This window comes from Chelonoidis abingdonii, chromosome 2, assembly GCF_003597395.2.
Source record: "Chelonoidis abingdonii isolate Lonesome George chromosome 2, CheloAbing_2.0, whole genome shotgun sequence".
NCBI classification, from domain to species: domain Eukaryota; kingdom Metazoa; phylum Chordata; order Testudines; family Testudinidae; genus Chelonoidis; species Chelonoidis abingdonii.
The window spans coordinates 229551325-229568140 of NC_133770.1; the positions used below are offsets into that span (position 1 = coordinate 229551325).

Below are 16816 nucleotides of genomic sequence, written 5' to 3' on the forward strand. Positions count from 1 at the left end.
AACACAGGAGCTAAGGATTCCTTGGTAAACAGAGTGCATTAGAGGCAGAAAGTGAGAGTAGTCATGATAGTGCTTTCAGAGGGAGCAGAAGGACAGAGCTCCTTGAACTCACTGGAAAGGCAGTCTTGGAAATTAAGCAGGGAAATTACCTGCTGTTTGTTTCTAGTGATTAAGAGAAACAAGACTTTGTGTACATACACTCTTTGTGAATAAACAGGATTGCACCAAAGAAATACCAGACTTGTGCAATCAATTTATCCTAATGGAAACAACTCAAAGCTTCGAAGAGGCAACAATAAAAAAAAAAATAACAGAGAGGAAAATAAAGACATTTAAAATAAAAAATAAAATAATTTTAAATTAAATTTACAATTCAGTTATCTAAATATGGACATAAAAAGGCAAAAAGCAAAAATGTGCACATTAGCATATAGCAAATTTGACCAAAAATTAGGAAATATTACCAGAATACTAATATAAACTTTGGGATGTTATGCTTCCTGTATTTTTTCAAAATGAGACCATTTTGCTCTCAGTGAAGAATTTAGACTCCCAAAATCTTTGGTAGCACATGATGAAAATTTCTCTTTAGGCCTATGCAAAAAACATATATGCCCAACACATTAATCTTTGGATTTTGGAGAAAAGAAGATTATTTAGTGAGCAACCTACTAAAAAAAAAAAATATGAAAATATTCTATTTTTTTCTTAAAACCTTACCAAAGAAAAACAAAATACCTTTTGCTCATTCAGCAGGTCTGTAATGGTCTGAGACATTTCATCCAAACTTTGTACTGTTTTTACCAGGTTATGTAGAGCAAGTACATGCTGGTGAAGAGGTTCAAAGTCACAAAGTATGGGAACCCTTCAAAAACAGAAAGTTATTTTTAAATTTTCATTTCTTCAGTACTACAATATCACAAATTCCATTTAAAATTTATAGATACAGTAAACAATCTAATCCTCATTTATTCTTTTTTTTATTTCACCAACTTTGCAGGGAATAAACTATGGCAACAACTTTGTTGCACGTTCTTTACATTAGCAACTCTAAGTAGTTTCAGTGACAGTATTCTTTCAAATGACAAAAGAAACAAGTATAGATTTGAAGGAACATTTCTAAGAAGTTTTAGGTTAACTCCAGGTTATGTTCTGCCTCTCCCCCACCCTCAGAGGAGATGTTTATGAGTAATACCTAGAGTTACAATAACTCTAAGAAGTGATGAACACTATAACTAAAGGAGATCAAATTGCAACTGATTTCTCAGATGTTTTAAAAAAAAAAAAACAAATTGAAAAGATTTATTATATATTAACATACACTATGAAAGTTGAAAGAATTTAACACAACATTACTAACTCATAAACATTTCCCCCAAAAATATTACAGTAAGACTTTGAGAAAAGATATTAATTCTTAACGGCAGAACTCTCAACGCTGTGCATATAAAAAACCAGGATGATGAGTTTGTTGTGATCATGATGCAAGCGTCTCGTGCCAAGCCTCAATACTTCCCCGCTTCAAAACTTCAACCCCTTTAAATTACATATGAACAGGAAAAGCAACATTAATACTAATATGATTAAAGCTGAACTATGAATATAACAAAAAGGGATGCAGTTTATATTAAAAAAATAGATAAGCATTAAACAAGGTTTGTGTGTGCAAAATCTCAAATGTTAAACATTTTCACTGATTTTAGATTCACAAAAAATGTAATATTAATTTAACAATTTGACACCTCGTGGTCTGGCATTCTTACATAAGTAATTTACTGTAGTAACAAATGGTGATTTCAAAGGAAAAATATTGACAAAAATTTTGATGGACCCTATTAGAAAAGATATTTTAAAGAGAATTCTGTGAGCAGATGCCTTGTTATAAAGCATGGAAACTTTTAAGAATGCCTAACCTACCATCAACAGTGAATGCACTGAAACTGTCCTAACTAATTAATTTATTCACCCAATCTTGATCAAAACACTGCTTCCAATTTTAAGGATGTACTCTCTTCCCACTGAAGGCTGGTCTATACTAGAAAATGAGATTGACACAGCCATGTCGCTCAGGGGTGTAAAAAATCTACACCCCCAAGCAACATATATAAGCCATCCTCAGTCAGAGGTAGACAGAGGCAGATTGATAAAAGATTTTTTCTCTCATCCTAGCTACCATCTCTCAGGTGGATTACATACGTCAACAACAGAACCCCTCCTGTTGACATAGGTAGTGTCTACATTCAAGCACTAGAGAAGCACAGCTGCAGCATGGCAGCTCTGCTCATTGTAGCATTTTAAGTGTAGACGAGCCCTGGGATACAAACATGTAGAGCTAATTTCAGCCTCAACCAGCCACCTAAACTTAACCCCTAGACCAGTGGTCCCCAAACTGTGTGGTGAGCCCCTGTGGTGGGGGCATGGAGGAATGTTCAGGGGACAGGGGTGTGCAGCAGGGCCTGGGCCAGCCAATGGGGGGGTGGGGGGGCATGGAGCGAATGCCACCCAGCCCCGCTCTGCCTCAAGCTGCAGCTCTGTTCTGTCCCCAGCCACAGTTCTGCCTCTGGCTCTGCCAAAGTTTCACTGTTGAGCAAACTGTGCAATAACGGGTTGTGGTGATGGACAGTTTCCATCACTGGTAAAGTGGAGGGGCCTTAGGCTGACTGTCGTCAATGACAACCAGGCCCTGAAAAATGTGGCTGGGGGATCCGATGATCATGTTTAATGTATTTCCTATTGTCCTGCATGGGAGGGAGCTGTTTATTCCTTTCTGACCAAAATCAGTCAGGCAGAAAAGATTTGTGAAGGAGTCATGTAATCCAATGTTGAACAACCCTTGTGACTGTTCCATAAGGGAGCTAGAGTTGTGAGAGGAGAGGCCCCACAGGCCTGATTTATCCTTTTCAACCACAAAAGCCAAATGCTAATTGCAGAGAAAAAAAGAGCTTTTCCTTTGATCAAGATAACTCTGTCAAGCAGCTCACCACCACCCCAATTTCAAGCTATTAGCCCAGTGTTTTTACACATTTTGTACACTATCTACGTATTAAAGGGTCTAGTCTTTCTTTGATACAACATACATAGAACTCCTGTTAATATTATGAGAATTAAGGGGAGAAAAAATATAAATACAAACCTCTTTAAACAGGCCCGTTTCACAATCATTATATACAGAAAACAATGATGAACTGCACTGTACCCTTTTATCTGTCAGGTACTCTCTCACATTTAGGAATAAAGCTGCACCCTACTTAAATGAAATCCAACATCTCCTGTCCAAAATCTGGCATAGCCAGACAAGCTACTAAAAACCTTTTATCTTTGTTTTGCTTTTTCATAATGGAGGTTTCTCTGTGTGTGTTTATTTTGAGTTCTATAATTTCCATGTGATAAGCCACTTACCTGAGTAATGGTTGCACTTCTGCAGGACAAAAAGACTGCAGAAACTGCAAGTCAGTTAATGAGATATCTGGAAGTTCACTGTCAAACCTGCGAGGCTTTCGTGTCTGTATAAAAGAGAAAATTTACACTATGATGAAATGATGAGTATAGTCAAGATGACTAAGGTAAGATTAAGAAGGAAAACAGTGAACAACGTATTAATAGAGAACTGATTTTTTAAAAATCTGTAGTATCTCAAAAGTTTTTATTCTTCTTACAGAAAACTCTAGTCTCATTTTTTTTTAAAAGTCTACGTGCACATATATTTATTAACCTTCTCTATGATGTTGTGAGTAGCAATTCTTCCTCCTTCTTATCAAGTTTTTTAATCATAAACGTGATGTGGGGGAAAGAGAAGGGAGAGCAGAGGCTTGAAAATTAGTTTGCTGCTAACAAACAGCTAAATATTAATTTAACTGAGGAGTTACAACAACAAAACAGGGGGCATCCTTTTTGACCACGTATGGTACTATTATAAAATGCCAAGGAGTAAAATACTGAAAAAGCACTTTATGGAACAAAGTCAGAAATATAATGACAGGAGCAACATTTCATAATGATCAGAAACATGGAGACATGCCATCGTTAAGAGTCAACCAAGTTGAATCAAATCAAAGCAGAAACCTGTCCAACTCACAATCACATTATATTTGCTAGCCACTTCAGACAATTTAGGATGGTGAATATATCCCATTCCACATCCAATGAATGTGTGAAAAATATGGGAAGCTTCTGCTTGCTTTTATCACCTAATAAATTCAAAGGTAGTATTATGCCAGCCAGAGTAGATCATACCGATCTCTCCTGGCTTCAAAATCTTAATTTTTTTTTTTTTTTTTTTTTTTGCTCACTGAAAATATCTGTATTGATAATCCCACAAAAATTTAACTTGGCTTTAAAAAGAAGAGTACCAAGCTGACACTCCCCCCAGTATCATATTGCCATCCATGAACAGTTCTGAATCAAGTGTCATTACACAGCTTATATCCTTAATTTTTTATATCTCTTCATAGCAAGAGACAGTACAGGTATTCTGAACTCATGCTCAGTGTAACACTGGTTTAAAATGTGCTACTCAACAACAAAAATTCAGAAGTACTATCAACCAACCTCCCTAATTTGAGAGATTCGTACTACTTAGTTTAAAACAGGGGTGCGCAAACTATGGCCTGCTGGCCAGATCCGTCCCTTCAGGGCTCTGGATCTGGACTGTGGGATTGCCACCCCCATGGTGCCGCGGACCCCGTGCTACTCCCAGAAGCAGCCGGCACCACGTTCCTGCAGCCTCTGGGGGAGGGTGGGAAGAGAGCTCTGCACGCTGCACTTCCCTGTTGGTATCTCCCCTGAAGCTCCCATTGGATGAGAATGGGGAACCATAGCCAATGGGAGCTTCGGGGGAGGTCCCGACAGGCAACTCTGCTCCCTCTTCCCCAGGGGCTGCAGGGACGTGGTGCCGGCCGCTTCCCAGAGAGGTGCGGGGGCCCTGGTGTGCACCACTGCCACCCCGGAGCTGCTCCAGGTAAGCGGCACCAGGCTGGAGCCTGAACCCCTCCTGCACCCTGCACCCCAACTCCCTGCCCTGAGCCCCCATCACACTCCTCCTGCACCCCAAACCCCTCCGAGTCCCCTGCTACACCTCGCACCCATCCCTGCATCCCAAACCCCTGCCCTGAGCCCCCTGTCTGCACTCCAACCCCCTGCCACACCCTGCCTGCACCCCAGCCCCTTCTCACACTCTGCACCCCTCCCTGCACCACTGCCCTGAGCCCCCACCCTCACTGTGCAACCCCTCCTGCACCCTAACCCCCTTCCCTGAGACCCCTCATACACCCTACACCGGTCCTTTGCCCCAACCCCTTGCCATTAGCCCCTTCCTGCACATTGCACCTCCTCCCACACTCCATACTCCCTCCTGCACCACAAGCCCCTGCCCCAGCCCTACATTCGTGGCCCTGCAAGCATCTCCCCACACAGATGTAGCCCTCAGGCCAAAAAGTTTGTCCACCCCTGGTTTAAAACATCTGAAAATTGATTCTTTTTGGTTTAACTATGCAAGAGTGTTCCAAGCCAGGCAGCCAATTAACTGCTAGACTTGCAAAGTAACTTTGCCTACGCTAATGTGTGAATATTCAGATATTGATTTTCCTACAGAAACTATGATTATACAAATACATTTAAAAGCCTCAAATTTCTGACTGTAGTAGAAGATATAGCATGGAATACATACACAAAAGGATGGAGGCCAAGAGTCAAGTCCCCTAAACAAACGATTCCTTAAAAAAGACTTCCCTGTACAAAGAAAGAAACTTTGGTTATTTAGCAGTCATGCACACAACATTCAAACACACCACAAAGATGGAACACAACAATCTATTGTACATGTAAGTGTTGCACTAACACTGGCAGCTCACTACACATTTGCATTCTTCGACCGATAATAAAGTCAAATTTCTGCAGGATTTCAGACCAAAAAGCATGTCAGAATTCTGTCCCCCATTCAAGCCTTTTTCTTTTTTCATGATGGCCCTCATACCCAACCAATCAACCCCTTTATAGATCTCCAAGTATCTTCTCTCCTCTTTGAAGTTTCCCTCCAAATTCACTTTTTACTGTTAATCTTTTTTATCAACACTATTTACTATTCTTTGTTTGCTTTGAATTTAATAAAGTAGGGAAAAGAAAAGAAAACAATAATAAGCTTCACAATGGGCTGATGTTAAAAGGGGCCCTGGACGAACCTGTATTTTGGCACCCCTGGCCCCGCTGTCTCCCCAGGCTCTTCACCCATCTGCCGCATTCCCCTTCCTGTCTCCCTGGGCTCCCTTCCCCACATTGTCCCCCAGGCCCTTGCTGCCTCCCTGGACTCCCTCCTCTCATCACCCCCAGGTCCTGCTGCCTCTCTGTGCTCTTTCCCCCCCACCTCCATCATCCCCCAGGCCCCTGCTGCCTCCCTGGCAGGACCAGCTCCAGGCACCAGCATTCCAAGCAGGTGTTTGGGGCAGCAATCTGCAAGGGGCAGCAGTCCATGTGTTTTTGCCCCCAAGCACCGCACCGAATTGCTGCCGCGGACAGTCCGTGTGCCTGTAGGGTGGCATGCGCGTTTCCACAGCAGCGGCAATCCGGCGGCAGCTTCTATGTTCAGCTGTCTGCAGTGGCACAGCTTCTGTCTTCTGGCTGAAGACAGAAGCTGCCGCTGAATTGCCTCTGCCACGGCGGAAACACGCATGCAGCCCTAAAGGCATACAGACTACCCCTGCCGTCCGCAGCGGCAATTTGGCGCGCTGCTTGGGACAGCGAAAACAGTAGACCTGGCCCTGCTCCCTGGATTGCCCTCCTGCATTGCTCCCAGGCCCCGCTGCCTCTGCGCCACACTGTCTCGAGTGCCCTTCCACAGCCTTGCACCCCAGGCATGCCCCACTCCTTGCCTCTTGACCACATAGCTGCCCCTGACCACAGCATCCTGGGTGGTCGCCCACATTGCCCACCTGTAAGGCCAGCCCAGCTTCATAGGAAAAAGTAAGATTTAAAAACAAAAAAAAGTGATTACTTTGTCCTGACTTTCTCTACTTCTTTTGCCTATTATTTCAAGTGTTTGCCCAAATGGTCTTCAAGAAAGGATTTTTTGTTGTTTCTGTAAAGCAGAGCACAAGTTCTGCCACTGAACAAATATTAAGCAGCAACAGCAAAAAAGTTACTTTAATAAGATTAATATAGAAGTTTGTATACATCAGTTTAAAGCAGTTATTGAATTAAAGTATAAAAATAGTTAAACAACAAGTTTTTTAAACAAAGATTTTAAATTAACTGAGAATTTTTAACAATATTTTGAATTAAATATATGGCAAGGTTTACTAATTTGTTGGCACACTTTAGAAAAGTAACTCAATTTTTAATATATTTTGTATTTGTATATATTTTGTACATATCAAATTTAAAAGTTATTTCTATTCACATGAACATCACTTATACCACATATCATTATTCTAGGTGCTCCAAATTATGCTGTTAAGACAGCTCAACTACGCAGTATTCGCTGGTTGAAAACTACAGAAATGCACTATAATGCTAGTTGTGATTTAAGTTACAGAAGAGGAAAACACTTACTAAACAATTTCCCAAAAGATTCCCTTTTTGCCTTTTCAGCTTCATATAGAAGTTTCCCATCTTTTATTAAAGCACCAGCCCACTACAAAAAGGAAAACACATACAGTTAGCATGGTAAGTCAGTTCCTATGATCACACAAAGGTAAATCTTGAAATTATTTAACTTGCTTACCTCCCTGTAGTGTTTTATGAACATTTTTCTCCTTACAACCTCAACAACAGCTAAACAGTACATTTGAGGAACGGTACTGAGAGCCTCTACAATCTTGACTCTTTCTAGCAGCTCTGTTACAAGGCGAAACAAGGCTTGCAGTTTCTCTCCATCTTGGTCTGCATGAAGCATCACAAAGCAACACCATCTATGGAGTAAAATATACCGGTAGCTTCAAGATCATCAGATTTTTAAAAGCAAGGTTTCAAGGATGTTATACCAATGCATATTTATTACAATTAAGTTCTAAGGAAAAAATAATCCAGGATGAGAGTCTCATTTTGCTTTTAAAAAGATAGCTGTTGATCAGTCACCTATTTATTTTGTTTATGTTGTGGACAATACATCTATTTCTTGAAAAAGACACTAACAATCCTTCCCAAACACGGTTTTTATTCATGTTTTTCATACTGACAATGCCCTGAAGCGTATAGGACAGCTGCAGAGTGAGCAAGACACTTAATTTTTCATTGAGCAAGGTTGAATGTGATTACACTAATCACCTTTTAGTTCTGGACAGTATCTGTCTCATATTGCAAATGTTAGACAATGCTTTCATTTTACTAGGCTGTCATTGCATGAAATCTTTATGTTAACATACTCTAAATAAATGACAAATTACTAACTAGTTTAACTTATTCTATCTCATCACAAACTGCGGAAAAGTATTCCGTTTAAAACATGTATTCTGAAAGCATTACTCCGCTTTTAAAGCACCAAAAATCTATGTAATTGCTTATCATAGGTCACATAAGACATTTTGTCCATTGACCGCCAATTCCTTGAAACGTTTTTACCAGTTTGGATTGCATTAAGTACAGGAAAAATAGATTTAGCTATTGTACAAAAAACACATACTATGCCATATTACTGTGCCTGACTTACATCACAGACATCATATATAATATGTGTAATTTTAACCTTCATCACATTTCCTCCCTCCGCCCAAAAAAATCTATATGTATTAATCCAGAAAAAAAATAATCCAGTAAATACTGTATTTAAGATTTATTCATATGGTACTTATATGATAAACTCCAGTGACATAAACCAAAAGCTTTAAAGAAAACTGAGATCACTTACTTTAGTCTGACTTGTAGATTATTTGCAAGCTCTTGTTTTGCAGTGGTACATTTCTGCTTAATATCTAACAGTTTCCTGTGATTAGTTAACATAATCATCAGCTGATTTGCATGACTCAAACACAAATCAGGTAGCACAGAAGGATCTTTCAAGTTCTCAGCTCTCTTCTGATTAGCCAAAAATCCCTATAAAAAGAGAAATGCTTGTTAAGCGGATTTGTGTAACAAAATGAAGAACATTCGCTCCTTAGTTGGTTCTATATCAGTGTCACTGTTTACTTATTTACATAGCACATTCCATCCGTAAGGATGTGAAACAGCTTTAACATACTTACCTGGCCTCACTCTGAGATATGATGTGATCACTGAAAAAGGTGGTATTGTTGTTCCAGGGTTTTATTCCTTAAATAAAATTCTATTAATTACTATCAACAAATAAAGAAAAAAGAACCACTGTATATTTAAATATTATTAACAAAGACGTGCTATTTTGTAAATGGGCTAATTTAACATCCCACAGCAAGCAAAGTAGCATATAGGGCAGTTTATCTTCTCCTTAGAACTATACTCATATAATGAAGTGCAGATGGAATATTCTCACACATCAAGAGGAGAACTGTCCCTTTAGTACTTTTTAAATTTTAAACTATTTTGTCAAGTCTTGCAACAAAACTATTTTTAAAGGCTAAAATCATTCCAGTTCTCTAGCTGCCTTAATCAGGCAACTTTTTCTCATTACCACCTGCATCATAACTGAGCATCTTGTGGAACACTTCTTTCACTCTCAATAACATGGACCTCCATACCTATTTGACGCAATGGAAATATTTTTAAAATATACTGCCAATAATTCACATTTTAAAAATTCAAATAGAAAAAAAAATAATGCTCAGTTTGACAAAAACAATAAATGAGAAATAAAATAATAGCTAAGCATAGATGGATTTATTTCAGTGATTCTGCACAACAGAGTTGGCTTTGATGTTTCTGTAAAAGTACTCATATTCTTATTATGTAATGCCCCCTATTGACCATAACTATACATGCAAAGAAAATAATTCCCAGCTTTCAAAGTTTGAAAATGTTCTTTAAAGTTATATTAACCCAGGGAATAAGGTTTACTTTTGTCTTGTACTTGAATACTTGTATTACCTGATTCCTACATTGAAAATAATTAAAATATTTTCCCCCTGGGAATCAAAGTGCAGCCAAGACAAGTTCTTGTCTAATAACATTTTGACCTCCAACTAATATTTTGGCGTCATTTCATGTATTACCTGTATATGTTGCTAAGGCACCTGGCATATCATTTACTTCAAAATGTATATATTATACATATACACACACACACACACACACAAATAAAGCTAGAAGTTAGTATTAATGTTGCATGAAAAAAAGTATTTACATTATGTTTCACTACTAGTAATGAACCAATACCATTGTTAGGATTCATTTTGTTCCTAAAATATTTTTTAAAAAACACCCTCCTGCTTATTTTCCTTATCTCTGCTGGCCATAGCCACCTTCTCCTTGTGTCTCTTTGCTTCCCTTCAATAATTTACACTAACTTTTCAATGCTCAGGGTTGATTTTGTGTTTAGCATCTTATATGTCCAACTTATACCAAAATGCTCAGACATACAAATGGGAAAATAATCTTGATGGAAGCAAAGGGAACAATATTCTCTACTTCATTAAATATATTTGTAATTTACTTAGGATTGGGATTGTACGATGCAAAAAATCATAATCAAAATAGTTGAAAATTTAAATGCAAAAACGTGAGGACTTTCAGAATTATGGTTCCCACAGCAATTTTAACGTGACTACTTGGCCATATGTAGCTCTGACAAACTATGCAGTTTGTCAGAGCTACAGTTACAGTGAGAACTGTAATTCTGGATTTTCTCTGTGCATTTATTTGACCACTGTTTTATATCTAGGGTTTACAGTTTCATTTGTTTTACTCTGCAGAGTGGTAAGGGAGAGTAGATTAATCTGTACAAAAGTCCATTTATTTAAGTACAATATTTAAGAGTTTGTACTGGCAACTACCACAGCCGATGTTTTAAAACAAAAATCCTTACATTTTTTGAATGAATGAGCCAGTACTATGTCTACATCTGTTATAATTTAAAACTACCAAATGAAATTACCAAATTTGCCCTTATGTACTGAAAATAAGGAGAAGACATTCATCCCAAAGGTTAATTTCTAGAACGTGAGAAGTAACCAAAAAATAAGAATTCTAACGAAAATGTACCTTCTACCCTAAAAAAACCACAGCTACCATGTTTTTATAATATTCTTGTATATAAAGTTAAATGTGTTGGAAATTGTTTCACATAAAGAGATATGCTTGTTTTATTAGAATATTGTGCTACATTAATCTATTTCTCCCACCCTAAAAAAAAAATAAATTTTACCTGAGCAAGGTCTTTTTGTTCATTTACCAGTCTGCTGCAGCTAGCTATCATCTGGTCCAATGCATAAAGCCTGTCCTCAAGCCCTTTAATCGCCTTCATGTTCTGATTATCTAGTTTGGCAATAGTTTGTCGACATTCTACCAAAAAGGGCTGAATGATCTTTGGATCAAGCTAAAAGATGGAAGAAAAGAGACTGTAATTATACATATATTTAGAGGCTTTAAAAAAAATACTTCACACTGTGTACAACAGATTGCAACTCATTAATAAAAAGACGATGTCAACACTGATGTTGAATGATTGGTGCAGGAGCAAAAAAATAAAATAAATAAAAAATGAAATGAATATGTTAGAGAAAACAAAATATCAAAATTCATCCAAATTATTTTGCTCTCTTAGGCTATGTCTACACTGAAGCCTAGAGAGGAGGTGGGCTTCAGAGCCCAAGCTCCAGCAGGAGCCCCAGCAGGAGTCCCAACAAGTACACAGCTATTTTTAGCACTATAGTAGGAGCCTGAGTCTGTAGACCCAGACTCACTACAGCAGGCTGCTGTTTACTGTGCAGATGTACCCACAGTTCCTTAACTTTTAGGAACTAAAAGATTTAGTTTTTCACTAGGAGTTTCTTCTGTATCCCACATATTCTGTTTTGTTGTTGTTACTGTTATTTTACAATTTAGTCTTTGGTCTTACTTGTGGCATAAAATTAGAAATAGTTTGGGAACTATTAGACTATGCAATACAGGTCCTTGAAAGTGGAACAGTGATTAATTTAAAAAAATGGAAAACTAAAGTGACAGCTCTTCATAAGATAGGCACATCTATTCATGAACCAATAATTGAGGATATTAAAGAGCTGTACCACCTCTGATAACGTTTAAAACTTTTACTAAATTTAAAGTAGTCACTAATTTTTTGCTGGATGAAAAGTGTGACTCATCCACCCTTACAAGCCCACTATCACCAACAGATGTTAAAAGAGTAAGAACAACATCTACAGGGCTTTGGAGTGATTCCTCCAATTCAACTTCAAAATTAGTGAAAAAGAGTAGAGCCTTTCTATACAAATTCTTCAGTTATAAGAGAATAGGGAGATTACTGTTTCAATAGAACACAGTTCTGAACAAACTAATTAAGAGCATAGAGCATGTCACCCTTCGGTAGCGTGGCGTAACAATTTATCTACAACAGCTACTGCAAACCTGGTGTTGCAAGAGAGTTCAGTAAAAATTATCTTTAGGGCACTACTCTAACATTTAGTCACATGAGAACTCTCACTCTGAAGTCTATGATACCATATACATAAGTGAATGTCTACATGAAGAAAATGCCGACATAAAAGCCAGGAGTACATAATCTAGGACCTAAGATATTGTAGCAAATGGCAGTATTGCTGCAAATGTTGTGAGATGTAGCAACGTGAAACTTTGAAGGAGGGATACAACAACATAAAGAGGTACTAGAGTTAAAGAGATCCCAATTTACTCCAAAATAATAAATAATAATAATAAATAAAACATAATAATAATAATAAGGAAAGTGGGAAAAAGAAAGTAAGTTGCAAAGTGATTGAACTTGGAAGAAAAAACCAATTAGAATTAGCCTTAATTTCCAGAGAAAATATTAGTATAAAACAGCTGAAGTTAAATAGCCACAGCACATCTCAAATGATACACTTCAGGATTTTTTTTTAAAGCTTTTTGAGATGTCATGGAAGGCAGTTTTAAAACTGACCTACCTTGTCATGTCTTTCTAAATGAACTATTTGTACTAAAGGTTCTCAAAAATTTTCAAATACTGGATGAACTCTTAACAGAGTCATCAACTGGATCCTCCTCCCAATTACAATCCCATTCATGACTATATATCGTCCTTGTTGCAACTACAACAGTTGTTTACATGGAAAAGTAATACACCTCTTCCCCGATAGAACGCTGTCCTCGGGAGCCAAAAAATCTTACCGTGTTATAGGTGAAACCACATAATAGCGAACTTGCTTTGATCCACCGGAGTGTGCACCTGCGCCCCCCTCCCCTTGGAGCACTGCTTTACCACGTTATATCCAAATTCATGTTATATCGGGTCGCGTTATATCCGAGTATAGGTGTATTAGGGAATTACATTATTTTTAACTAATGCAGTTTGTGTTTTGACCTTTTGGAACAAAAAGGATCTCTGTTTCTCTCATTTCACTCTTCTGCACATACTACCCTGCTGTCTGACCTCCTCTCTGCCCACCCTCTCCTGCTGCCTTTTACTCTAGTCCCATTTGCAGGATCTGGCTCCTCCTTCATTGGTAGATAGCAGCTTCTGTCTATGGTAGTTTCTTTCCCGCCCCCTCCTGATTACATAGCAGCAACCCTAACAGAAGCAACTACATTAGCTCCTTGTTGCCAACTGCTTTTACAAGAAGCTACATCTAGATGTCTGTAGAAGCATTTAGAAGCAAGACGTCAGCACCATGCAGAACATACTAGTTCACCCTGGACCACCAATGGTCATAGACCAGAGCTTGGAAAACCACTGCTCTGCAAAGAATTCAAACAACAGGAAGAATTCCATAAAGGAGATTAGCAAGGAATGCCATCATAAATCAGCTGCATGGTTCATATTTCTAAATAGCAATGGGAAAAAAAAAAAATCAACAAATTAATGCTAGCCTATTCCAGTTTTACATGTCAAAATGTCACCTCAGGATAAATATAATACCAAATAAGCATTCTGCCACAGGATATGTTTTTAGATATTAGGCCTGTCAAGCAATTAAAAAATTAATCATGATTAATCCCACTGTTAAACAATAATAGAATACCATTTATTTAAATATTTTTGGCTGTTTTCTACATTTTTAAATATATTGATTTCAATTACAATATAAAGTGTACAGTGCTCCTTCATATTTATTTTTGATTACAAGTATTTGCACTGTAAAAAACCCAAAAGAAATAGTATTTTTCAATTCACCTAAAACAAGTACTTTAGTGCAATCTCTTTACCATGAAACTTGAACTTACAAATGTAGAATTATGTTAAAAACACTGCACTCAAAAATAAAACAACGTAAAATTTTAGAGCCTGCATGGCCACTTAGTCCTACTTCTTATTTAGTCGATTGCTCAGACAAACAAGTTTGTTTATATTTGCAGGAGATAATGCTGCCTGCTTCTTCTTTACAATGTCACCTGAAAGTTAGAACAGGCGCTCTCATGGCACTGTTGTAGCCAGTGTCACAAAATATTTACATGACAGATATGCTGAAGATTCATATGTCCCTTCAACCACCATTCCAGAGGAAAATACATCCATGCTGATGACGGGTTCTGCTAGATAACAATCCAAAGCAGTGCAGAGTGACACATGTTCATTTTTATTATTTGAGTCTGATACCACCAGCAGAAGGTTGATTTTCTTTTTTAGTGGTTCGGGTTCTGTAGTTACATCAGTCTTGCTCTTTTAAGGCTTCTGAAAGCATGCTCCAAACCTCATCCCTCTCAGATTTTGGAAGGCACTTCAGATTCTCAAACCTTGGGTCGAGTGCTCTAACTATCTCACATTGGTACATTTTTTGCATTTTGTGAAATCTGCAGTGAAAGTGGTTCTTAAAATGAACAGCTTGTGCTAGATCATCATCAGAGACTGCTATAGCATGAAATATATGGCAGAACACAGGTAAAACAGAGCAGGGGACATACTATTCTGTCCCAAAACAGTTCAGTCACAATTTTTTTTTATTTTTTTTAAATCAAGCATCATCAGCATGGAAGCATGTCCTCTGGAATAGTGGCCAAAGAATGAAGAGGCATATGAATGTTTAGCACATCTGGCATGTAAATACCTTGGAATGCTGGCTACAAACGTGCCATGCAAATGTCTGTTCTCACTTTCTGGTGACACTGTGTATTATCTCCTGTAAATGTAAACAAACTTGTTTATCTTAGCAATTGGATGAACAAGTAGGACTGAGTGAACTTGTAGGCTCTGAAGTTTTACATTGTTTTGTTTGAGTGCAGATATATAATAAAAAAAATCTAAATTTGTAATTGCACTTTCATGACAAAGAGATGGCACTACAGTAGTTGTATGTGGTAAATTGAAAAATACTATTTACCATGCAAATATTTGTAATAAAAAAATTTACACTAATTTCAATTACTAGACAGAATATACATGAAAATGTAGAAAAACATCCAAAATATTTAATAAATTTTAATTGGTATTCTATTGTTTAACAGTGCGATTAAAATTGATCAATGCTTTTAATCGCGATTACTTTTTTTTAGTTAATCACTTGAGTTAATTGCGATTAATCGACAGCTCTATTAAATATTTTTTTTCAGTTCCAATTTCAAAGTTTAATTTTAAATCAACGGTATTCAAACACTCAGCTGTTTGTTGTCTGTATCCTTGTTGAAACAACATAAATTAAAATGTTGTAATTACAACTAAATACTCTCATGCTGCTTTGATGTTTTTATTCTGGGAAAAAATAGGTCAAAACCGATCAAGCACCTACATTTGTTCTGCTTATGGACAGCATTACTCTCCGAAGAGATGCAAAAATCTGGTTGAAAGCTTTCAAAGTAAATTAACATCTAAAATTATTTTCATAACTGGAAGTAGAGCAACTGTATTTTAACAGGAATCATCTCAGTTTTCAGCTTTTGTGAATATTTACAGAAGGCAATTATAGTTAAGCAATAAAAGGTCAGATATAATTGCAGTAGCTGAATGACAAATGTTTCTGGCTGGTCTGTTGCCTAGATGAAGGCAAAGGGCACACACACAGAATAAAGGAAAGTTGGGTCAAAGTACACTATGTTACAAATGTTTCAAAATGTTACCTATATGAAATGGTTAGAATTATATAACCTATAAATTGTTCTTTTCCAGGTTTAGCACTTTAACATCGATACGTTTATAACAAAATAGCTGTCTTTCAACTCCTCCTATTGCCTCTGTGTCACTCAGTATTCCAAGTGCTGCATTCACACTGCTGATAATATTGACAGCATTAAAGGTAATACATTTTGCACTTGAAAATTTAATTTCTGTTTCCAATTACCTCTATTTAAATTTGGTAGAATATGCCCTGAGGTATCCCCATATAGAACCTGATAAGTAAATGTAATCGACAATGGGAGTTGGGCAGAAGATACTCAGATTTCAGCCTTAAGAATTTTTCTTTCATGTGCAGAACCAAAAATGGAACCTGTTTCCAATTGTATTTACCAGACAAGGAGGACAGATGGAAAATGTCTGAACTGATTGCAGACTCCCACTTTTTGCTCAGAAACCTTTTCATATGACAAGCAGAATTTACCTTTTTTTTTTTTTAAATAGCGTACTGTAATATGTCTGCCACATATTCTCTCTTTAAGTGTGATCAAATCACAAAGTTAATACTGATTACGGAAGCCTTAGAATCATTCTGAAAATGTATCAGATTTTCTAAAAAAGCCAAAACACACACACAAACAGGAAGGGATGCTTGTTGCAACTAAATGTGCTTGTTGCAACTTAAGTTCTTTGCAAATAAAATTTAGGAATTCTAAT

At 37.4% G+C, this 16816-nt stretch overlaps 1 protein-coding gene across 4 annotated transcripts in view; it reads right to left on the bottom strand.

Annotated features, from left to right (window-relative positions):
- Window positions 1-16816, bottom strand: part of RB1CC1 (RB1 inducible coiled-coil 1) — a 171237-nt gene that overhangs the window by 90833 nt on the left and 63588 nt on the right. For all 4 annotated transcript variants that reach the window (XM_075063021.1, XM_075063020.1, XM_075063022.1 and 1 more), the window contains 7 exons: window positions 11264-11434; window positions 8837-9021; window positions 7715-7901; window positions 7543-7624; window positions 5666-5727; window positions 3400-3503; window positions 739-865 (listed from right to left, as the gene is read on the bottom strand). In XM_075063021.1, coding sequence (XP_074919122.1) covers window positions 739-865; window positions 3400-3503; window positions 5666-5727; window positions 7543-7624; window positions 7715-7901; window positions 8837-9021; window positions 11264-11434 — 918 coding nt within the window. The remainder of the gene's footprint in view (window positions 1-738; window positions 866-3399; window positions 3504-5665; window positions 5728-7542; window positions 7625-7714; window positions 7902-8836; window positions 9022-11263; window positions 11435-16816) is intronic.